The 23,649-nt window shown below is 53.3% G+C and overlaps 2 protein-coding genes across 5 annotated transcripts in view; one reads left to right on the forward strand and one right to left on the reverse strand.

The window, feature by feature from the left end:
- Window positions 1–23,649, reverse strand: part of RGS11 (regulator of G protein signaling 11) — an 80,469-nt gene that overhangs the window by 44,937 nt on the left and 11,883 nt on the right. The gene's annotated exons all lie outside the window — the stretch shown is intronic.
- On the forward strand, window positions 36–22,789 carry FAM234A (family with sequence similarity 234 member A). 4 transcript variants are annotated; one of them, XM_053894044.1, is made up of 13 exons: window positions 36–386; window positions 625–736; window positions 13,643–13,943; window positions 17,132–17,248; window positions 17,556–17,747; window positions 18,749–18,879; window positions 19,203–19,335; window positions 19,605–19,734; window positions 20,088–20,228; window positions 20,557–20,632; window positions 20,860–21,021; window positions 21,498–21,600; window positions 21,692–22,789. In XM_053894044.1, exons 3-13 carry the CDS (start codon window positions 13,676–13,678, stop codon window positions 21,901–21,903), a joined length of 1,665 nt encoding a protein of 554 aa, XP_053750019.1. In that variant the 5' UTR covers window positions 36–386; window positions 625–736; window positions 13,643–13,675; the 3' UTR covers window positions 21,904–22,789. The 4 variants fall into 4 exon arrangements, with proteins under 4 accessions (XP_053750019.1, XP_053750020.1, XP_019292835.1 ...); XM_053894045.1 differs by lacking the exon at window positions 625–736 and having other exon boundaries at window positions 36–390; XM_019437290.2 differs by lacking the exon at window positions 625–736.

Here is a 23,649-nt window from a genome sequence, read left to right on the forward strand (position 1 = left end):
GGACTGAGGAGTGCGCCAGCAGGTGAGCGAGCGCGGCCTCGTCCTCCTCGCGCGTGCGCGCGGTGGGGCTCGCGCGGGGCCCCGCCTCTTCGCTCGCGATCGCATCTCTCCGCCTCGGCGATCGGGCCCCGAGAGACTGCAGCCCAGAGGGACCCTGCCCACGCTGTGGCCCGCCTCTCTCAGCATCGGGCCCACGCGTGTTCGTGCAGCGGTGTGGGTGGAAAGGCTGCCGCCGGAGCCAGCCAGCCCTCCTCTCCTCCCCCCAGCGGGTCAGCAGGTCCGACTCCCGCAGCCCGGGCTTCAGTGGCCGTCAGCTCCAGCCCCAGTTTTCCCAAAGACAAGATTTGCTCCCAGTAAGAAACTGCCCGTCCCACGTTGGCTGCACAGTAAGTAAGCCAGCCTTTACTGTTTGTGTTACTGAGGGTGCTGCATCGGTTGCCTGAATATAATTAAAAAGACGAAAACAGAATGGGCGTGAGAATTCTCTCACCAGAGTCAGAAATCCCCTAGGTCCTCTCGTCGGGACCTGCCTGTTAGACCGGCAAAGTAACCCAAAGCTCAGCTGACATCTACCCTTGTATGGGGGAGATCACTCACCCTGACCCAGTCTGTCTTACTGAGCAGAAGCAGCAAAGCACAGTTTGAAACGGAAAAGGGCACTGCGGCTGTGAAAGAGTTCCTTGCTGCCCTGTGAACCGACTGGCGGTGACAGTCTGACCTTGAGCACACTGATCAGGTATCAGAATAGGCCATTGCAATTACTTTCGGGTGCTGTTAGAAACCGTGTGATTTCAGCTAAGGAGCTTGTGTTATGCGCTCACCTCCACGCACTGGCTGGCAATGTCTTTTCGACGCCACCACCGGATTGCCCCACTTCCTTCATTGGAAGGATCTCACGGGGAGCATGCAGTTAGAGCAGCTTCTATTAACAAATACTGAGTGCCTGTTGGGTGCCCGGCATTGCTCTAGGTGCTGAGGGTGTGGCCCTCAACAAAACAGAATTCCTGCCCTCAATGAGCTCCATTTCTACGGAAGGATACAGATAATAAGCGAAATATAGAGCATGCTAAAGACAAAATACAGAGCAGAGAAGGATGAAATGGAAATGCCCCGACTATCGAGTGGATGTTTGTGTGTTTTACCCGTTCTCTGGTCCTTTTTTGCACTGATTAGAATGCTTGTCCTGCCTGGTGTGGCAGTCAAAGGAAATAAAATCTGCCTCAGAGTTCAGGAAAAAGGCTGCTCCGTGCTACTTTCCGGACAAACTATAAAAATTATTTTGTGTAATAGTTACTTGTCCGAAATGCAGAGAGGTGTTCACCCTTAACTTATACTTAGGAGGCACTGTGAACTGTGCTGAATCACTTTAAAAATCTGTGCGGTTTGAAGGAAGGGACCTGTGTGTGGAGGCTTGTGCGCGCTGACCGCATATGCTGTGATACATTTGCCTTTATCCAGGAACTGTGACCTTAAAATTTGTTCTCATTGTGAGATGAGTGAGGGCCTGTTCTGGGTTTTCAGATCGCTTACTTGGTGAAGAGAGGAAATACTTGTTCATCTGTAAACAACAGAACACTGTAGCTGTCATTGTCGGGCTTCTGCTTGGCTCAGCCAAACATTCCATGCTGCCTAGCTGGATATTGTGGGTGCCTCTCAAATGCCTCATGCTGAACTGCTGCCAGAATATTTGGCCCACTCTTGGCCATGACACAGGCTCCCTAATGGGAAAGACGTTCGTAAACGACCTGTGTGTCTAACAAGCAGCTTTACGGACACTTGCTATAGAGTTGGCTAGCGATCACAGACCCTGAAGCCTCTGCAGAGATGGTCCCTGAAATACAGAAGACAGTCGTGCTGCATTGCCGCCTCTTCTGGCCCAGGGACGGGGCCCACAAAGAGCTCCCGTCCCATCTAACTGACCTTTGCTGCGTCTACCGTGTGTTTGTACGGCGAGTGCCGCAGAGCCTTCCGGCCCTAGAAGGTTCTCCATCTGCCCTGGGGGCATCGTGAGTGCTCTGGGGTGGAAGGCGGCTAACCCGGATCAGTTGTGCTCACATAGAACTTCCTAAGGCTAGACGCTGGTCTAGCTGGGGCTTGGAGAGACAGGGCTTCCCAGGCAGGAGGGCCAGTGCATGGGAAGTGTTGACAATCAGTAACCCTTCCTGGTCAAGTCACAGCACAAGCCAAGAGGGCAAAGGCAGTTCACAAGCCAGACAGCACAAAGGCGCAGTGAATATGTGATGAGATACAGAATATTCTGTTCTGTATGATTGATTCTTACCTTTAAGATAATCTAACGGAGGGTGCTTGGGTGGCTCAGTCGGTTAAGTGTCCGAATTTGGCTCAGGTCATGATCTCATGGTTTGTGAGTTTGAGCCCCATGTTGGGCTCTGTGCTGACAGCTCGGAGCCTGGAGCCTGCTTCGGATTCTGTGTCTCCCTCTCTCTCTGCCCTTCCCTGCTTGCACTCTGCGTCTCTCTCTCAGAAATAAACATTAAAAAGAAAAAAAATTTTTTTTTAATTTTTTTTTTAATGTTTATTTATTTTTGAGACAGAGAGAGACAGAGCATGAATGGGGGAGGGTCAGAGAGAGGGAGACACAGAATCTGAAACAGGCTCCAAGCTATCAGCACAGAGCCCGACGCGGGGCTCGAACTCACGGACCGCGAGATCATGACCTGAGCCGAAGTCGGCCACTTAACCGACTGAGCCACCCAGGCGCCCCAAAAAGAAAAAATTTTTAAAGATAATCTAATGGAGCGTGAATTAGGGCAAGAGGGCCCTAGCAGAAACACATGAATGTACTGTACTCCCACCCAGACTTTAAGAGCAAAAAATTCTAGTGATACAGTGGTGGGTGATCTTTCAGTTTCTTTTAAGCCATCCATTTTACAGATCCTTTCAGTTTCTGTGACTGGTGAAGCTAGATGGTAAAGTCAATCTATAATCAGAGCTTTTCCCCCAAGTTTTCCCTACATGTTTTCTTCATTTAAAGAGCTCATCTGAGGTGCCTGGGTGGCTCAGTCAGTTGAGCATCCAACTCTTAATTTCAACTCAGGTCATGATCCCAGGGTCATGGAATCAAGCGCCTCATTGGGCTCTGCACTGACAGTGTGGAGCCTGCTTAGGAATCTCTCTCTCCCTCCCTCTCTGCTCCTCTCCCACACGGGGCCTCATTCTTGCTCTCTTTCTCTCTCAAATTAAAAAAAAAACAAAACAGAACAAAAACTTATCTGTTCCCTCGAAGCCTCTCCTCTGCTCTCTGAAATGCATTTCTCTCTCTCTCTTTCTCTCTCATTGTTTAATGTGCCAGGACACTTTCTTCCTCTTGTTTTATTTATTTAAGTTTGCAGACGCCCTTGATTAAAATAATGTCCCCTTTGTAAAATTGTCACCCTGGTGAGGCTGAGTAATGGCAGAAGGAGATACTCTCCTGAGTGATGGGTGGCATGCGTTGGGCTGTGCTAAGTTATGGGCAAATGGAAGCGGCCCTCACTCTTCCTTATTCCCTCGCAGAGACAAAACTGTAGTACCAAGTTATTCTCAAAATTCTCCTATAAAACCAAAGTTATGACTTTAAGACATGCAGTTAAAACTAAACAAAAATTTCACTTAGTTTAAAACGATTTTTCAAGTGCACAAACTACCTTTTAGATCTGACGCAGAAATCAAGAGTTGGGCGCTTAACCTACGGAGCCACCCAGGCGCCCAAGCCCTTGCTAGAGTTTTAATGCTTTCTTTGTCCATTAAAAAAACAACTAGGGTGAGACTTTTCTAATTTAAGTTTTCTTTTCTCTCTGACTCAGCAAACTGTTCCTAGAGAAAGAGCCTTTGCAGGATAAGGAGGCGCCTTTTCTGTAAATACTGTAGTTTTCCTGCCCCCTTGAGATGTTGATGATCTGCCTGAACTGTTGTTTGACTTCATTCTTCCCTGTGATCAGAGTTTGCACCTGGATGGAAAGCCCGTGTTCAGGTGGAGGACAGGGGTGGCAGCCACGGTGGCCTTGAACAGACACACCCACAGTGGCTCCCTGGAGCCACGAGAGTGACGAGTGGGAGAAACCGGACATGTTCATGTCACTCCAGGATGTCCTAGAGCACCTTCTTCCTTGATTTGTTTCCTATCGGTACATTTTCTTTTTTATCGCTCACACTTCTCTTCGTTTCTTTGCTTTTTACTTGAAATTAAATTAAAAAGTAGGATTGTAGTTACCATCGATAACTCAGAATTTATGGGAGAAACTTCCAGTCAATGACAGTCTCAAAAATACTGTGAGTCATTTTCTGTTTTCTGTCCTCAGGATCAGCAACTTGTTAGAAGTAACAGAAAAGAATATTGGATGCAAATGAGATAAAGATGCAGATCTCTTTTTGTGTTTTTAATGTTTATTTATTTTTGAAAGAGAGAGACAAAGTGTGAACAGGGCAGGGGCGGAGAGAGAGGGAGACAGACTCCGAAGCAGGCTCCGGGCTCTGAGCTGTCAGCACAGAGCCTCCGACGCGGGGCTTGAATCCACGAACCGTGGGATCGTGACCTGAGCCGAAGTCGGACGCTCGACCGACTGAGCCACCCAGGTGCCCAACAGCTTTTATTTTATTTTTATTTTTATTTTTTTTTTAAATTTTTTTTTTAACGTTTATTTATTTTTGAGACAGAGAGAGACAGAGCATGAACGGGGGAGGGTCAGAGAGAGAGGGAGACACAGAATCCGAAACAGGCCCCGGGCTCTGAGCTGTCAGCACAGAGCCCGACGCAGGGCTCGAACTCACAGACTGTGAGATCATGACCCGAGCTGAAGTCGGACGCTCGACCGACTGAGCCACCCAGGTGCCCAACAGCTTTTATTCTAGATAAAAGGGTCTTAATTCCATTTTGGTAGCTGGAAAGTGTTCATTTAATTTCTCTCTCTCTCACACATACACAAATATGGAATGTTTTCCTTTTGAATTTATTGAATTGGTGCTAACATATGTGAACAGTCCCCAAGGACTTCCCTTCTGCTTCTCACATTTAATTTCACTAGCATATAGGTGAACATTTTGACCCCAGGTGGGACTTGGCAGAGGCCTCTGCTAAGTGGGTGTGGTTATTTAAAACCCATCCGTCTGTGCCAGCAAATGAGAAACTGATAAACACACTTTGTGTGCTTTGCTCCATGTTTGTGGTTTGCAGGTGCTTCATTGTGGTATCAGAGGCAAAATGAGTTTCTCTTATTCCCTCTTTTTCTTTAGCAGGTTTTTTAATGTATATTTTACAGAGAGAGAGAGGGAGAGAGAGAGAATCCCAAGCAGGCTCCATGCTGTCAGCACACAGCCCAACCCTGGGCTCAAACGCACAAACCGTGAGATCGTGACCTGAGCCGAAATCAAGAGTTGGACACTCAAATGACTGACCGCCCAGGCACCCCTCTTATTCTCTCTTTATGCGGAATTTAACAACAGAAGTTGCATTTTGAAAAAGGGAAAAAAACCTGGAGTTCATAGACATACATAGTTTGGGGAGAAATCTTGGGCGCTTTATTTTTCAGTCTGTTCAGATCAGGGTGGCACTTTGAGCCACTTCTCCTCCTTAGGTTGTGACCAGGTGTCCCACAGCGCCCCAGACTCCGAGCTGGGAGGGAGGAGGTTTGTCCTTCTAAGTGGGCCCCTTGGCGCTCCATAGGTGACACGCAGACCCCGCCCGGCACTGCCTGCCGGTGCTTTGAGACTTCTCTGCTGACCCTGCTCCTAAAGGCAGGCCAGAGTGAGTACACGCTCTGCGGAGTCCGGAAGCTTCTCTGCTTCCAGCAGAGAAGAATCTTGTATCGTGTTCCCAGATCCTCCACAAGATCTCCGTTCGCCCTGCAGGTTCTCCAGGTGGCGGAGGGCTGAAGGCACATCTGTGTCAGGGAAGGGTGCAGGTATGCAGTATAGACGAGGCTGAAAACCAGGTGGGGCGTCCGGTTGGGGTAAGACTGCATCGAGAAACACTGTGTTCTTTCCTTTGAAAGTTTTCTCCTTCTGCACAAGAGAGACTGAGAAGTGTACAGAAGTCATAGGAAAGTGCAAAGTACTCACTCTGGGACCCCACCCATACGTCATGTTAGGATTACACTGGGATTGAGAAACCTTTTGCTATTGGCTCATGCCTGATTTTAATCTTCCAGAGTGCACACACTCTTTCTTTCTTTTCTTTTCCACACCCCCTTTCTGAAGCAAGCCTTCGTGTGCCGGGTGGAGGATACAGGATACTCAGCAGCGAAAACTCGCGTCCTTTGGGCACTTACATTGTCACTATGTTGTTGGGCTTTCGTGACCCTTACGAACTCCGGCATTTGCTTTGTGCTCTGCGTGTTTTGGGGAACCTCTGTAAGCGAGTTAGGCTGAAGAACTACACGTATCTTCCTTTGCCACTGTGGGAAGGGAGAGGGTTGCTTGCGGTGGTTTTCAGAAAGCTGGGCATTATTTTGTTTTGTTTTTGTTTTTGTTTTTGTTTTTTTAGGGCATTGTCTTGAAATAGAGAACTGTGGCAGGTCAGAGATTCCGCTGTTGGATCAGAGGCACCGCAGAACTCCAATGCTGTTGACATTCCACCAAAACAAAACCAAACAAAGCACAGAGACTTCCCTGGCATTAGAACAAAAGAGCTCCGTGTAAGGGAGCTGAGAGGCGTCACCACGGCCGCCTGTGGGGAAGCTGGCTCTTCCTCTTGGCATGTATGATGCTCTGACCCCCGCCCTCTTGCCAAAGGCTTTCTTTTTTTAACTGTTTGTTTTGAACTAATTATAGACGCACAAAATGTTACAAAAATCATGCAGAGTCGTCCTCATGCCCTCCAAAGGTCTTACATAACTGAACAGTTATCAAAAGCAGGAAATTGACCTTGGCACAAAGCACTTAGCTAGGGTGCAGACCTCACTCCCTCCCGTCTCACCAGTTTTTACATGCACTCATTTGTATGTGTGTCTGCGAATTTTTATCACCAGTAGGTATTTGTGCAGCCAGCAGGACAATCCAGATATAGAACTGACCCATCAGGACAAAAGACTCCCAGACCACTGCTCCATACCTGCTCCCCCATCCCTTCGTAGTCAGCCAATTTCTGCACGAGGCGGCTGTGCCTGTGCTGTGCCCTAGAGACCCCAGCTCAGCTCCAGGGTTCTAGAGGCGAAGAGCTGCTGGATGTAATTTACTGTCATTTCCTGAAAGAGTCGATAGTGGGGTTATCCTCTCTCCATCTGTCCACCTCAGCTGTTTTTAGGTAAATAAACTTACATTATTGGGTTGGGTATGTGGTCCCTACTTACTTTTCTCTCAAAGAATGGAAACCTTCAGAGAAGGATCACGGTATCTTTTATTTGTTAATGAAGTGGGTTTTTTTTTTTAAGTTTATTTATGTAGAGAGAGAGAATGTGTGTGTCTGCAACCGGGGGAGGGGCAGAGAGGGAGTGGAGGGGTGCCGGGAGAGAGACAAAGAGAATCCCAAGCGGACTCAGCACTGTCAGCACAGAGCCCGACATGGGGCTCTATCTCACGAACCATGAGATCATGACCTGAGCCGAACTCAACAGTCGGACACTTAACCCACTGAGCCACCCAGGTGCTCTTGTTATAAAGTATCTTTAATTTCACTGGGACAAAGTCTTGGAACTCTATTAATGATTAAGAAAAGAAGAAAGAAATTGTTCAGAGTAAGTCAAGGGAGCCGGTGGTTGATACAGGAACACTCAGCGACTGCTTGCTCTTACAGAGATGGCAGCTGGAGCCGGTTCAGCCTCGAGTCATAAAGGATTGGGGTTGGAATGTCCCGGGACATTCCAGCCAGGTGGTCCCGTCACCCTGCACTTGAACCCTCCATTCATAGCTGCTTGTGTTTCCTCTGCATTGGCCCCAGCCCTACCGACACCCGTTCCATACGAACCCTTTTGAATTTTCAAAGACGTCACAAGGCAGAATTTAAATCTCACTTTTCACGACTGTTTATTATTGATCCCAGTATAAACATAACCCTTGTAACCCTTTGCTCAAGGTGAGGCCTTGGTGTTGCTCACAGTGTAACAATGTCGTCAGGCAATGAGGTGGCTCAGCCTAGGACTAGGTAGCCCACATGTAACATTTTTGTGTTACTTCTCCACATTTGAAAGAAGTTTTTCCTTCCGGATACCATTTGTTCTCTTTTTCTGTAGGACTTTGTGCTGTGTGTGCCTGCTGCCCTCTCCAGGCCTCTCTGGGGCCCGGGCGAAGGCATGGGGGAGAGGAAGGGCACCTGCGATGCTGGAAAGCCCAGCCTGAGACGTGCAGAGCCGATGGTTTGAGGGGTGCCCAGCCTGTCTTGGCAGGAGCCCACGGTGAGGGACCATGCAGTGTCCAGGGGCCAGGGAGCCTTATCCCAGCTGGACCGCTCCCGTGGCCGTGGTCTCATTGTGGTCTTGGGGACCTGGTGTCCCTGGATGTCCACTCATGTCCTGAATGTGGTTCTCCAGTCTTCCCATCAATCTGGGTACAGTCCAATCTCTTTTCAACAAAGTGCCTTTCTATCTAAATTTGCTAAGATCTCTTGAGCAAGGAAGAAGCTTGCAGACACAGAGGCTAGGTAATATAGCCAAGGTGCCCCAGATAGGGCGTGAACCTCCAGGTCCAGCCGCTCCGCGGGACTGTGCCCTTCCTCGTGACTTAAGAAGAAAGAAATTAATGGGGCGCCTGGGTGGCTCAGTCGGTTAAGTGGCCGACTTCGGCTCAGGTCATGATCTCGAGGTCCATGAGTTCAAGCCCTGTGTCGGGCTCTGTGCCGACAGCTCAGAGCCTGGAGCCTGTTTCAGATTCTGTGTCTCCCTCTCTCTGACCCTCCCCCATTCACGCTGTGTCTCTGTCTCAAAAATAAATAAACGTTAAAAAAAATTTTTTTAAAAGAAGAAAGAAATTAATTCTTTTATTTTGGCGCTAATAATCTTTCTCTTTTTTTAAACTATCATATTGGTTTTATTTTTGTCATTGACAACATGCACAACACTAGAATTGTGTTATTATTTTACTTGATGTCCACAGATATGCACTAAAAATGTTTACATTTAAGAAAAATCACACATTATGTAAGTCCTATGTAAACATAACCCCTTTTCAATATGTTTTCCTGCTTTGTTTCACACATAAATAGCAGTTTACAAAGTTATAAAACTATCAGTTTTTTAAATTTTTTTAATGTTTATCTATTTTTGACAGAGAGACAAAGCATGAGCAGGGGAGGGGCAGAGAGAGGGGGAGACACAGAACCCAAAGCAGGCTCCAGGCTCCAAGCTGTCAGCACAGAGCCCAACATGGGGCTCAAACTCATGAGCCATGAGATCATGACCTGAGCCAAAGTCGGACGCTTACCTGACTGAGCCACCCAGGTGCCCCAAAACTGTCAGTTCTTACGGCCCCAAGTACATACAGGTTCTGGAGCATGACAGAATGTTCTCTTTATGATTATGATTTCTTTTGTTTTGTTTTGTTTTGAGAGAGTGAGAGCATGAGCAGAGAGAGGGGCAGAGGAGAGAGAGAAAGAGAGAATCCCAAGCAGGCTCCATGCTTAGCATGGAGCACAGTGCAGGGCTCAATCCCACGACCCTGGGATCATGACCTGAGCCAAAGTCAAGAATCGGACACTCAAATGACGGAGCCACCCACGAGCCCCCTCTCTTTATGATGATTTCATAACTAACAACATGTACTGTTACAGTGCTTATCTCAGTCCAATGACTTATAATCAATCACAAGAGGTTATTGAGCCAGTATCACCAATAATGGACCCATCAATGCACTTGCTGAAAGATACATGTGTTTAAAAAGTTAAAATAGGGGGCGCCTGCGTGGTCAGGCAGTTAAGCATCTGACTCTTGATTTCAGCTCACGTCATCGTCTCGTGGTTTCATGAGTTCGAGCCCTGTGTTGGGCTCAGCACTGACAGTGTAGAGCCTGCTTGGAATTCTCTCTCTCTCCCTCTCTCTCTCTGTGCCTCCCCAACCCCTCAAAATAAATAAATAAACTTAAAAAAAAAAAAAGGTTTTTAAGGGCACCTGGTTGGCTCAGTTGGTGGAGTGTGTGACTCTTGATCTCAGGGTTGTGAGTTAGAGCCCCGTATCAGACACAGATTACTTTAAAAAAAATAAAAAGTCAAAATAGTCAAATGTCTACATTTTAAAAACAACAGCAGAGAAAGCTGCTGTTTGTTTGTTTGTTTGTTTGTTTGTTTTATGTAGACAGAGCTGGAGAGGGGCAGAGAGAGAGAATCCTAAGCAAGCTCTGTGCTGTCAGTGTAGGGCCCAATGTGGGGCTTGAACTCATGAACCGTGAGATCACGACCCAAGCCGAAATCAGGAGTTGGATGCTTAACCTATTGAGCCCTCTAGGCACCCCGGTTTCAGATCAGTTTGTGCCCTTGCACATGTCTTAGTGGCTGGTTCAGTTTTAGACGCCAACATCTGTCATTTCAAATGATGCTTCCCACAAAAATGTCTCCTACAGCTGCTTCCCTGGCCCACGGCGGTAATGGTTTACTCCCGGCTGAGCCTCTGGGGAGGGGAGCTCACCTCTGGAAGCCCTGGGCTCCTGTTGCCGCGTCTCTGACGCACGGCCAGGTTGTAGATGCCGACAAGAGGCACATCACCCGACCTCCTGTTACTGGTGACCATATGGAGGGTTTTTTCCCTTTCTGCTTCTAAGTCTTGTCACGGAAACAGGCAGTGGTGTGGGGGAAATGTGTGTTCTTTCAGCTGGGCTCCCAATCAAAAGCCAGGTCATTGAGAAAATGACAATATTCCCTCTGTTCTTGCCATGAGATGCACCATTTGGTCTCATTTAGCAACGTAAACCATGCAGGAGAAACAAGGGAATAGTCTGGGCTTAGTTTCCACATAATTTTCGGATTTATCACTCGGCTCTTCTAACCAACTGAGCGAACAGGCCACCTGCTCCAGTCACATTTTAAAAACACACTTTATGCCTGACAGTGCACAGAATATTTCTGGACGGAGCCGTAAGAAACCAGTAGCACGCTTCCCCTCAAGCCTGAGGGCCGCGGAAGGGAGTGAGCTTTATACTTCTGCACCTTTCGGAGACGTATCGTGTGTATTTACTGCTGACCTAAAACCCCAAACGACATCTGTAATCATTGTTTGCCACTGTCCTGTGTTGTTCGCCTTAGGGACCCCTGTAGCCTAGGGATTCAGAGACCGATCAGGGAAGGAGCAGTGCAGCCTCCCAGGCCGGGGTCTGCATCTGGATTTGCTGTACTAAAGCTTACCAAGAATTCCAAGGAAAAGAACGCCCAGAAGACACCGTCCAGCAACGGGGTTGAAGGGAGAAGTCCTTCCCCCTCTGCTGTGCTTTCCCTCCAGGCTGGCAGCGGGAGGTGGGGTCTCCCTCTGCTTCAGGGGCCAGAAGACGGGAGACAACATCTCATCGTCACCAGTGGCGAAGGGGAGTGACCAGAGCCAGAGAAAGGCAGACTTCGTGGCCAGTACTGCTCCACTTGGCTGCTCTCTGGGATCTCCTGCATAGCATTTAACCACAGCTCCTGCCTGGAGCCACCGCCCAGATTGATTTACTCGGGGTGTGGTCGGGGTGTGGCATCAGGATTGTGAAAGTGGTTCTCGGGTGGAACCACAGCCAAGAACCAGGGCCAGGGAGGACCTGCGTCCCTCAGCCAGAGCATGTCACCAGCGGCTTCGTGCTCCTCAGTCGCCTGGGCTCCTGAAAGCAGTTTCCCTGGGCAGACTGGTCAGCAGTCGGGCCCATGGCTGTCCAGAGGCTCCTCCCACAAGGTGGGTCTGGGAACCCAGGGCTGTAGGCTGGGTGTGAGTAGTTGTGTCACTCTGAACGGAGGCCTCGCTCTTACGTAGTCTTGGGGTGCCTTCCCACTGTGCCCTGCTGGACACCCTGCTCCTGACAGATAAGGGCAGCTACAGCTCAGAGACCCTGAGCTTCCTGCCCTGTGTGTGGAAGCTCTGAAGTAAGAGAACGTCACGGATAGAGCTTGTAAAATGGACTGTTTTAGCATTCCGATGTCTCGTTCAGTTTTCTGTCCTTTGCCAAAGGAATGTGTGTTGTAAATGCGTCCACTGTCCTTCCCTTGCAGACACAGCATCTAGATCTTTCCCGAGGGTCAGGCCTGATCCCAGGTTCTGCTTCCGCTCTTTCCCTAGCTACTCCTCCAGACGCTCCTGCCCCACTCCCCCACCCCATGCCAGCTGCTTGCGTTTAATGAGGTCCTTGGTCGTGAGTCATTGTTTGATTCTCTCGTGTCCAACTCATTACCTTGGACAGGCACACCTTTTCTGACTTCCAAGACCTTAAAAGTCACGTCTCTGCACTAAGGAGAATGCACACAGATTCGTTTGGTTTCCTTTTTAAATTGTGGTAAAATACACTTAACGTTTAACACCTAGAACTTACCATTAGTGACATGGAATACATTCACAGTGTTTTGCAGCCATGGCCACCGTTTTTATCACCCCAGTGGGAAACCCTGTACCCACTAGCAGTCTTCCCCTGTTTGCCTGTCCCCAGCCCTGGTACCCAGCCATCTCCTTCCTGCCATTATGGGTTTGCCTGTTGCGAACAATTTCACGTAAACGGAGTCATACCACGTGCCGAGTCTGGAGTCTGGGCACCTCACGGAGCCTCGATGTTTCCAAGGTTCATCCATGTCGCAACAGGTGTCGGTGCTGATCGCCTTTTACCGCCGAATACTATTCCATGGTGTGGATTTGCGCGTTTGCTGCATCCATCTGTTGAGGGACATTGGGGTTGTTACAAATAACGAAGCCATGAACGCTTGTTTACAAGTTTTTACGTGAGTCTGTTTTCGGTTCTGTCGGGTGTATACCTACAAGTGGCACTGCTGCATCACAGGGTAATTCTGTGTAGACGTCTGAGGAGCTGTCAGACTGTTCTGCACAGTAGCTGCGCCGGGTCCCACGTTCTCCACACCCTCACCGACACTTGTCATCTTCCTTTTCTTTTCTTTTTTAATGTTTACTTATTTATTTTCAGGGAGAGAATGCGGGAGTGGGAGGGGCAGCGAGAGAGAGAGGGGGACAAAGAGAATCCCAAGCAGGCTCTGCGCGCAGCGTGGAGCCCGGTGCCGGGCCCGATCTCATGACTGCAAGATCACGACCTGAGCTGGTATCAAGAGTTAGATGCTCAACGGACTGAGCCACCCAGGCACCCCTCTTTTTTTTTTTTTTTTAATTAAAGCTACCCCGACCTTCCCACATGGGCCACCATTTCCATCGGTACCTCAGGCTGGTGGGAGGCAGGTCGGGCGTGCCCAGACCTGCGCTGGCCAGGCTTGTTAATGTGTGACACATGGGTTTATTATTGTCAGCCTCGGCCCCGGCCCCGCCCTGCCCTCCCTGGGCTTGCCGCGGCGTCAGCAGGCAGGAGACACTGCAGTGTGAGGGGTGAAAGTTTTCCCTGCCCGCTGGCTCCACACAACCGGTCTGCCAATTAAAGATTTTCTTAGGTGGCATTTGTGACACCCTAAACATTCGTGGAGCTTTTGTTTCTTGGGCCGGCGGCCCGCAGTCACAGCTGCAACCGGGCTGAGAGGCCAAACGCAGCGGAGCCCCGGACGGCTGTCCGGTGCGGCAACCTTTTGACTGTCCCTGTTTTGTTGACGCAGTGACCGGGAGTGGCACCCTGGGATGTGCACGCGATGATGGGCAGCAAGGACTTGGAAGCTGAAATCCATCCCTTGAAGAACGAAGACAAGAGGTTGCAGGAGAATCTGGGAAGCCAAACGACAAAGGAGGACAACCTGAAAGGCTTGCCTCGGCAGCCCGGCCTCTCCGGCTGCCGGACAGTGGCGTTTTTTCTTTCACTGTTTGTCTGCCTTTTTGTGGTGTTCGTGGTCTCGTTCGTCATCCCCTGTCCGGACCGGCCCGCGTCCCAGGGGACGTGGAGGGTCTACTACAACGCAGCAGGTGTGCCTGGGAGTGGGCGGAGGGGAGCGTTGAAGTCCAGGGTGGCCTGCAAGCAAGAATCAGCCCGAAGCGGCTGCCAGTCCCGCGTCCAGGTTTTTCTTGGGACCGTAAGGTCTGTAGAGCAGCCTCCCGGCAAACGTGGGGCACGACCCTGGCAGCGTGGTGGCCCGCTCTCGTTTTGGGAAGGATGGGTTGGGTCAATCAAGGAAAGCCGCCCATTTGGGTACATTTTGGAATTTTTAAAAATTAATAAAGCAGAGCACCGGGCAGCATAGATAGAGGGGAGGCCGTGGTGAACTGAAATCCGCAGATCTGGGAGCCCGGTCTCCTGAAGCGCTCCGGCTAACTTGCGGGGCGGCTGAGCCGGATCCGGCACACTCGGTGTCTCATGAAATCCACAGTGTGGAATCGTGGCCTCGATGAAAAGCCATCGAGTCAGCCCCACCCCGGACACTCTGCCTCATCTCACAGTGGGGGCGCCTGCAGCGCGCACACGAGTGGGCACCGCGGAGGCTCCGTGACCGCTGCCGGGGGCGGAAGAGGGGGTTTCTCATCTAACCCCCGCAGCCCATTTTGTTCAGGTTTCGTGCTTGATTTTGAGAAGGAGGAATAATGTATGTCTCTGTGTTTACTTTTGTTTACTTCTGCAGCTTTTGTTGAGGTGTAATTTATATGTGAAAAGATTCGCTCGTTTTCAGTACAGGACTCAGTGATTTTTAGTCCATTTACAGAGCAGCTGTGCACCTATCAGCACGTTCCAGTCGTAGCAGATTTCCGTCATCCCGACAAGACTTCTTGTCCTCCCCACTCCCCTTCCCCCAACGTAGGCAGCCACTGTTCGCTGTCTGTGTCCACACACTTGCCTTTCCTGGATACTTCACGTGAACAAAGCCACTAGACCCGTATCTGGGAGCCTGGCCTCCCACACGGAGACAAGGCTGTCAGCCGCGGCATGTCCCCCTGTTCTTTCTGGTGCTGAGCAGGGCTCCTCCGTGGGGGTGGGCCGCACCGTTCACCGGTTCACCCGTTGGTGGGTATTGGGTTGTTCATCGTTTGGCTTTGCTAACGCTGCTGTGAACATTTACGGACAGTCTTTGCGCGGACACGTGTTCTCATGTCTCTCGGGGAGGTTGCTAGAGGTGAAACTGTTGACGCTGATGGTAAGTTCATGCTTAGCTTTCCTGGCAAACGTCGAGCTGTATAATTATATCGGGCTGGAGAGGATTCTAGATTCTCCACGTCCTTGATAATACTCGTTGTTACCTGCCTTTCTGGTTCCAGCAGAGGGTATAAAGTGGTGTCCCGTCGTGGTTTTAGTTTGAATTTCTCTCGTGACCAACGATGCTGAGCATCTCTTCACAGGGTGTCTGCCATTCTAGAATCTTCTCTGGTATATGTCTATTCAAATCTTTTGCTCATTTAAAAGATAGGATTTTTCAATTTTGAGTTATACAAGTTCTTTACATATTGTAGATGCAAGTCTTTTATGAGATACATGATCTGCAGATATTCGCAACCAGTCTGTGGCTTGTCTTTGCACTTTTTGTGAAGGTGTCTTCCAAAGCACAAAAGATGTAAATTTTGATGTAGTCAGGTGTATATTTTTTATCACGGATCATGCTTTTGGTGCCAAGAACTCTGCCTGATTTAAAGCCGTGAAGATTTTTTTTTTCCTGTATTTTCTTTTAGAAACTTTATAGTTTTAGCTCTTCAACTTAGGTCTCTAGTCCACTTTTCCCCCTAAAGTTTATTTATCTTGAGAGAGAGAGAGAGCATGCGAGCAGGGGAAGGGAAGAGGGAAAGAGAGAGACAGAATCCCAAGCAGGTTCCACATTGCTGGCATGATCACAAACCTTGAGACTATGACCTGAGCCTAAGTCAGACACTTAACCAACAGAGCCACCCAGGTGCCCCTTTCCAGAAGTTCTAATCATCTCAACAGAAACTCTGTACATACAGCATTTTCCCTTTTGTATCTGGCTGCTTTCACGGAGTCTAATGCCCTTCGAGCTTGTCCGTGTCGTAACAGGTGTCAGAATCTCCTTCCATTTTATGGGAGAATCTTATATACTGTGTGTGGACTGCATCTGGTTTATCCCTTCTTCTCTTGGTGGACACTTGGCATGTTTCCGCCTGGTGGCTGCTGTGAGTAATGCAGTGAACTTGGCTGTGTGGGAATTGAGTCCCTGTTGTCGGTTATTTTGGGTATAAGTATGAGGTAGTGTCTCCTTATGGTTTTGATTTGACTTCCCTAATTGCTGGTGATGTTGAGCATCTTTCGGGTGCCATGGCTATTTCTCTCTCTTCTTAGGAGACATGTCTTTTTGAGTCCTTTGCCTGTTTTTACACTGGGTTGTGGAGTGACAGGAGTTCTCTCTCCCGGGTATCAGTCCCTCATCAGATACCTGATTTTCAAATATTCTCTCGCACTCTGTGGGTTGTCTTTTCACACTCTTGACAGTGTCCTTTGATGCACAGAAGTTCTAAATTTGGATGAACTCCAATTTGTGTAATTTTTCTTTTGTTGCTTGTGCCTTTGGTGTCACATCCAAGAAATCATTACCAAATCCAGTGTCATGAAGACTTTTCTCTATATTTTCTTCTAGGAAGCTCTTAACTTTAGGTCTTTGATCCGTTTGGAGTTCATTTTTGTACCTGGTGTAGGAGAAGGGCCCAGCTTCATTCTTTTGGTGTTTGGTTTGAGTCCTTGAACGAAGGGAAGACGTAGACCCTTACGAGTAGTGGGGTGCGGACTCCTGGACCCCAGACTGACGTCGGGAGGGATTCCTTCCTGAATAAAAGGTGTTCAGAGGACGCATTTGTGCACCCCAGCGTCCTGCTGCTGCCTGACATTTCATCCGTCGTGTTCGTGAAGGACACGTGTGCTCGGAAGAAGCCGCTGCTCTTGTGGCGGCCTCACGCTGGCAGGTGCTAACTGGCGCCAAGCCTCAGGGAGCACAGAAGTAGGTTGAGCCAGGGGCGTGCAGCTGGCTCGGTTGGAAGAGTGTGCGACTCTTGATCTTAGGGTTGTAAGTTCAAGCCCCAGCCCATGTTGTGCGTAGAGACGACTTAGGAAAGAAAAGAAAAATTAAAAAAAAAAAAAAAAAAGAAGTGAGTCATGTCAGACTTGGCCTGGCCTTTACACCGGGCACGGCCTGAGGAGTATACTCTGTGGTTTTCTTTCTCAGTCACCTATGACTTTCTGGCTACAGAAGACATAAACAGGGACAGGATCCAAGACGTTCTCTTTCTGTATAAAAATACCAACAGCAGCAACAATTCCAACCTGTCCTGCGCTGACGAAGGTAACTGTTTTTATCTGAAAAAGGAGGAACTTGCTGTGGGTGGAGGGATCCTCCCCCCTTTGCCACCTTTGAGGAAAACAGATGGTGGCGTTTCTGTAACCCGGCACGTTGCCCTTACTTCCCAGCAGGACTCGGAGGAGACGAGGGGGCAGCCCTGGTCCCAGCACCCTGTCCTCCGTGCGGCTCCTGACCCCATGGGGCCAGCACTAGGGTCCCCGTGAGCCCAGTGGTAGCGGCCTGGGCCCGGGAGTGGGGTGTGGGGAACAGGGCCTGTCGCGCCCCACAGAGTTGGGTCTCTCCCCTCCAGGCTTTTCTTCCCCCTGCACCTTTGTGGCCGCTGTGTCAGGGGCCAATGGCGGCGTGCTCTGGGAGAGGCCCGCAGCCCAGGACGGCGCCCTTGTGCAGTGTGCTGTCCCACAGCCACAGGGCGGCAGGACATCGTCTGCCTGCATCCTCGTGGGCAGACCCAGTTCCTTCGTCGCTGTGGACGTGTTCACAGGTAGGCGGCTCCACACGGGAGGTCCCACACCAGGCAGCCCTCAGGAGGTTCAGCCGTGTTCTCGGGGCCAGTGGGCGGGATAGGGAAGACGGTTCCCGGAGTGGGAGGGAGCCTCCGTGGGGACACCGCCTCCTGGCAGTCATGCCCTGCTACCCTGGTGTAGCCGTCACGTTTCACCCTGTCTGGGCACCTCCTGGTTCAGTCTTGCCAGGCCAGCAGAGACGGGGAGCTCAGAGGGGCTGCCCTTCGCAGCACCCAGGCCAGCGCCTGGGTTGAGCCCACAGGGGAGGTCCTGGCCTCCCAGGGCTCTGGATGCACGGTGTCTGTCCCCGGGCCTTGAGGTAACATGCTGTGGTTAGCCCCATCCCTCACCGGGGTCTTCTGGAATTCTGCGCCTTGACACTAGATGTGCTGAGCATTAGCATTTCCCTTACCAGTTGTGGTTTTGAGGGTATAGAGGAAAACAAAGAGCAGCCTGGAAAACTTTAAGAACAGAGGAATTCGTCTTAAGAAAGAGCGTGGACAAGATTGTACCTGGGTAAGAAAGAAGCTGTTCTGTCAGAGCTGGGCTTCTGTGGATCCAGCCATAAGCACGCACCTTCCTTCTCTGCCTCCTGTGCGCAGGCGCCTTCATGGAGGCCAAGGGTCCACCTGTGATCCCAGCGGTAGTCAGGGGTCCTGAGGCGCTTGGGAAGTGTCGAGGTCAAGCCCTGTCCATCCAGGCGGGAGGGTCAGGATGGGCCTTCAGATGTTCTAGAACCAAACGTGAGAAGACATGGATGACAAACAAAGCAAGACGGAGCTCTTTGGTTCCAGAAACAATGCTGCTGACACCCTGGTGCGTGACCGCACCTTGGACAGCCAGTGGTGCGCACGCTGCGCTTGCCTTTGGCTTCCCACTGGCGGGCGTTTCCATTTCTCCGTGCGGGTGCTGTGCGACTGCCAGCACGAGGCAGAAGGGGGTTTGGAGGCCAGCGCTCAAGCGACGTGTTTGGTTTTAGGGGAGACCCTGTGGAGCCACCCCAGCAGCTTTGGAGGGAATGCGTCCATCCTGAGCTCTTTACTCCGACTGCCCGACGTCGATGCTGACGGGGCCCCAGACCTGCTGGTTCTCACCCAGGAGGAGAAGGAGGTACCGCTCCCCCCACCAGCTGGCTCACCGCGGCCCACTCGCCGTCAGGCCTCTTCTCTGCCCTTGGTCCGCTTTCACTTCTTGGCAGAACTTGGGTCTGACCATCGGTCAGGGGCCTCACTCAGGGCCCTGTGCTCTTGGCACCTGCCGACTGGCAGGCTGGGGCGGCTCTGTCCCTGTTGGGCAGCCTCTGGGCCTTCCCAAGAATGGCAGAGCCATTTGGACCAGTGCAGCCTGGGGGGGGGGGGGGGGGCCCTGTAGGCTGGCATGGGGCTGCCAGCGTCTCCCAGGAGGGTTTTACCCCCCTCTCCTCTGTGTTACAGGTTAGCGGCTACATCTATTCAGGCAGCACTGGTCACCAGATTGGCCACCGAGGCAGCCTTGGTGTGGGTGGGACCAGTGGCTCCCTCCTCCATGTCACCAGGATGGGTGCTCACTACATCCTTTTCCCTTGCGGTATGTCGTGCCTGCCGTTTCCAGGACTGTCCCTCTCACGGAAGCCACGCCCCTCTGAGAAAGCAGATTGGGGGTGGGGTTGGGACCGTGGGGAGGCATATCAACTCCTACCCTTACAGGAGAGACACGAGTTGGTCACTGACAGGCTCAGAAACCAGAGGGTCTCCGCGCCCAAGGCTCAAGGAGGACACCTGTGTCCCGGCAGCAGGGCTCGTGAGGGGACTCCTTCCTGCCAGCAGCAACTCGAGGCACTTCTGTGTTTCCAACAGCAAGCTCCCTCTGTGGTCGCTCTGTGAAGGGTCTCCATGAGACGGTGACCGGGAGAGGGAGCCCACTGAAGAGAGACCCGCTGTGGGAGGGCATGCTCAACGCCAGCACCCACGGGCTGCTTTGGCACAGGTTGGTCTGGGTGGCGGATGGCACAGGTGGTCCCGTCCCAGTGCTTGGAGCCGTCGAGCAGGCCAAGGGGCGAGGCCCTGCCTGGTGCTGGGCTCCAGGGCTGCCCTGGGCTCAGACTCAGGAAGCGGGCCTACAGCAGCTCAGAAAAGGCCAATGGGAAGGTAGGTCCCCGACAGTGGGCTCACCCTCGTCTCTGTACACAGCCAGGGTCTTGACTCCTCTTAAACCAGAGAAGCAGGGAGCGTGGGCTGAGCCGGGAGCTGGAGAGACTCAGCCCAGCAAGCAGCCCTTGGGGGTGGGTCCTGCCTACCTCTGTGTCCCAGCCGCACGCCTCTGGCTCTCTCCTCCCTTAGCCCTGGAGCCATCCGCTACCTGATGACCGTTCCAGGGAAAGTGGGTGAGGACCTCCTCCTTGTGAGTTCAGAAGCCTGTGTGCTGTTGGACGGGCAGGAGCTGGCACCCAGGTGGATCTTCAGCGCGGCCCGGGTCCCGAGGTACAGCGTCTTTCTCCAGGAACCGCACAGCGATTGCAGGCCAGGCGCGCTCAGCCTGTCCCTTGGTTGCAGCCCTGGGACGAGGCCTGCTGTTGGTGGGGGAATGCCTGTGTGCTTCTGCCCAAAGCCTCTTGCCCATCACCTGCTGACACCGTGTCACCCCTCTTGCACTGGAGGAGCCGGTGCAGTCCTCTCAGCCCTGGCCCAGCCTCCATGCTGGCCCTGGTGTGGGCAGGTGTGCCCAAGGGGAAGATCGGGGGGTATACCGGTTCCCAGGTATTTCCTCACCGAGGTCCTGTGCGAGCTCTCCTGCCCTGTCTTCTTGCAGAAGACCCATCCTTGGCTACTACAAACCTGACACCTTGGCTGTGGTCATTGAAAATGGAACCGGCATTGACAGACAGGTTGGCTGCACCTGCTTTCGAGGCCCCACCTTTGTTCATAGTTGAGGGACATTAGTCTGCACAGCCCACGGGGCCGTTCTGGAAGACTGAGCCGGAACAGGAGAGGCCTCAGCGAGATACCTTGGTGGCCCTCGGGGAGTAGCTCCTCCGGGGCTGGCCTAGCTGGGGCCCGTGGGCCTGTGCAAGCCCCACCTGCAACCCTCTACACTGTCCCCCTCCCACCCTAGATCCTGCTCCTGGACCTCAGCACAGGGGCCGTCCTGTGGAACCAGGCCCTCCCGGGCCTCCCCGGGGACCCGCAGTCCGCCAGCCTGCCAACCGCAGACCACCGCTCAGCCTTCTTCTTCTGGGGTCTCCACGAGCTGATGGGCACCAACCAGACAGTACAGGTGGGGCAGGCGCAGAGGGGACACGCCCATGCCAGGGCCAGAGACCAGAGGCCAGGCTTGGGTGCTGCCTTGAGGCACCCGGGAGCTAAATGGGTGGCTGCATGTGCACACATAAATAGAAGCCATGGGACAGTGGGTGGGCCACAAAGGAGGCCAGGGCCGAGGTCAGCCTCAAGCAGGTGACGGGGATTGGGGAAGAAGCGGGGGTACGTCTAGGAGGGCAGGCGCAGATTTCCAACCAGAGCGTTCCTGAGAAGGATCAGGGTCAGGTCAGAAGAAAAGGAATGGAAGGTGGGTGCAGAGTGGAGGACCCTGGGGACACGGCTCTGGGCAGGGTCACTCTGTCACGGTGTCCTGTGACGGCAGGCACAGCATGGCCCGGCAGTGAGCCAAGGACACTTAGTTTCTCCGATCTGGCGCTGGTGACAGCCACGGGCCTCATCGGCTTCACGCTCCATTGCCGTTTCTTGCTCTAGGAGCCCGGAGACACCCGGCACAGCCTGTACATGTTCCACCCCACCGTGCCCGGCGTCCTGCTGGAGCTGGCCAACATCTCCGCCAACATCGTTGCCTTCCAAGGTGAGCGCGGCCTCGTGTGGGCCGAGGGCCTGCCTCCTGTCGGGTCTCCTCTGGCTGGTCCTGATTGCCGCGACGGCTGTGTCTCCTGTAGCGGTCCTGTTTGAGCCAAGCCGCCACGCTGCCTACGTCCTCCTGACGGGCCCCGCTCGCCAAGACGCTCCTGGCGTGGTCTCTGTAGCCAAGCACAAGGTGCGGGACCTCGTCCCGAGCGGTAGGGTGGTTCGCCTGGCCGAGGGCGGGCCCGACAGTGACCAGGCGGTCCGGGACCGGTTCTCCCGCCTGCGGTACCGCAGCGAGGCCTAGGCGCCTGGTGGCCAGCGAGGTGCGAGGCGCTCCAGCTGCTGAGATTAAACACCGTGGGACATCGGTCTTTCGCTCGGTTTGCACGCTGACCCCCCTCGTCTCCATCGTGCCCAGGGACACGCGTGGGTGAGGGGATGGCCGGGCCTCTCCCTCGCGCGCCGCACACCACGTCCCCGCAGGTCCTCGCTCTGCCCCACTGGGGTCCTACTCGTGGCCGGCTGCCCTCACCGTGGCCTCTCTGGGCTGCCTTGGGCACAGCTGGGCCCTACAGCACCACTCTCACTTGTCCACACCTGGCTGGAGGGGCCGGGGCTTTGGGAAGAGCCCCAGCCTACAGAAGTCCCCTCCCTCGTCCCATCTGCACCCACCCTATCTGCACATCTCCCTGGGGCCTGCGGTGGCCTCCGGGCAACAGCCCGGGCCCTGCGGCCATTCCAGCTTCTGGCCTCTCTCAGAGCAAAGGGGGGGCTAGACTCTGGTGGGGTTGGTGGACACTTGCCCTGGGGGCCCCTTTGACAGGCCCGTGAGGAACGGGGTGCCTTGGAGCCGTGAGGCTGGCCTGCTGCTCATGGATGCGCTGAGGGGCATTTTCACCCCTGTGCTGCGAATGTCACGAGGAACCGGCCGTAAGGCCCACACTGGGGTCAGTCTGTACCCCCCCAACACACACTGGAGCTGCTTGTCCCTCGGGGGTGCCCACACTCCCGGCCAGTGCCTGGCCTCCTCCTGGTGCTCGGAAGTCCTCGGCCGGCAGTGTCACCTGATGCAGGACTCACCTCTGTGCCTTGCTGTGCCCCAGGCCTACCGCGGTGCTGTGTGGGGCTCAGTGTGCCCTGATGACCCTGAGTACCACCGGAAGAAGCCGGAATAAATGATTTGCACTGTCTGAGAGCACGCGCCGCCTCATGTGTGTCTGCTCCAAAGGGGTGAAGGGGATTTGGTGCTGGTCAGGCTGCTGGATCACGGAAGAGGTGGGGGACCCTCCACCCGGTTCCCGTCCAGATCAGCAGTGGGGGCACGAGGAGCTTTGCTTCTGGGCCTGTGAGTGCAGCTCAGGTTTGAAGACCCCTCCCTGGTCTCTCCGGTTCAAGTCAGGACCCCAGCCTGTGGACGTGGATATGCCCCCCGCAGGACAGGCAGGGTCCCCTGAGCACCCCTGTGTACTCCGAGGGCAGCTGTGCAGGCAGCAGGAGCCTGGGCGGGGGGGGGGGGGGGGGGGGGGGGGGGGGGGGGCTTCAGGGAGACACAGCTCTGGAACCGAGGTGAGGTGAGGGCGGTTATCCGAGAATCCTGCGGGAACCTCCGGTGTGCACGTAGGTAATGGAAAGCCCCGTTTCCCAGCCGCACAGACAGGAGCCTGGGAGGGACAACGCGGGGGGCGCCCTCCGCCGCGGAGCAGGCCCCTCGTTGCGGAGAGAAGCCGCCCAGTCCGCACAGCCTCAGGCCCCGCAGGGTTGCGGCGGCAAGTCCACGGACGAGAATCCCCGAGAGTGGCGCAGGCGCGCGCCGCCCGCAGCAAGTGCCGGAGGAGCCTGAGCGGGAGGGACCCCCGCCCACCCCCGCAGGTCCCGGGGCCGGGGGGCAGGGGTTCGGCGCGGGCTCCAGGAAAGGCCCGCACTGGGGGGCATCTCGCTCCGCGGACTCGTGCCTCCGATCGCTCTGGGGCCCTGACCCACGCCAGGCTCCCTGGGACTCGGGCCTGGCCAGGAGTTGCCGACCGGCACCAAGGGCCCGCCCTCCCCACCG

The sequence above is a fragment of the Panthera pardus genome, unplaced genomic scaffold, assembly GCF_024362965.1.
Source record: "Panthera pardus isolate Hobbes unplaced genomic scaffold, ASM2436296v1 HiC_scaffold_4, whole genome shotgun sequence".
In the NCBI taxonomy this organism is placed as follows: domain Eukaryota; kingdom Metazoa; phylum Chordata; class Mammalia; order Carnivora; family Felidae; genus Panthera; species Panthera pardus.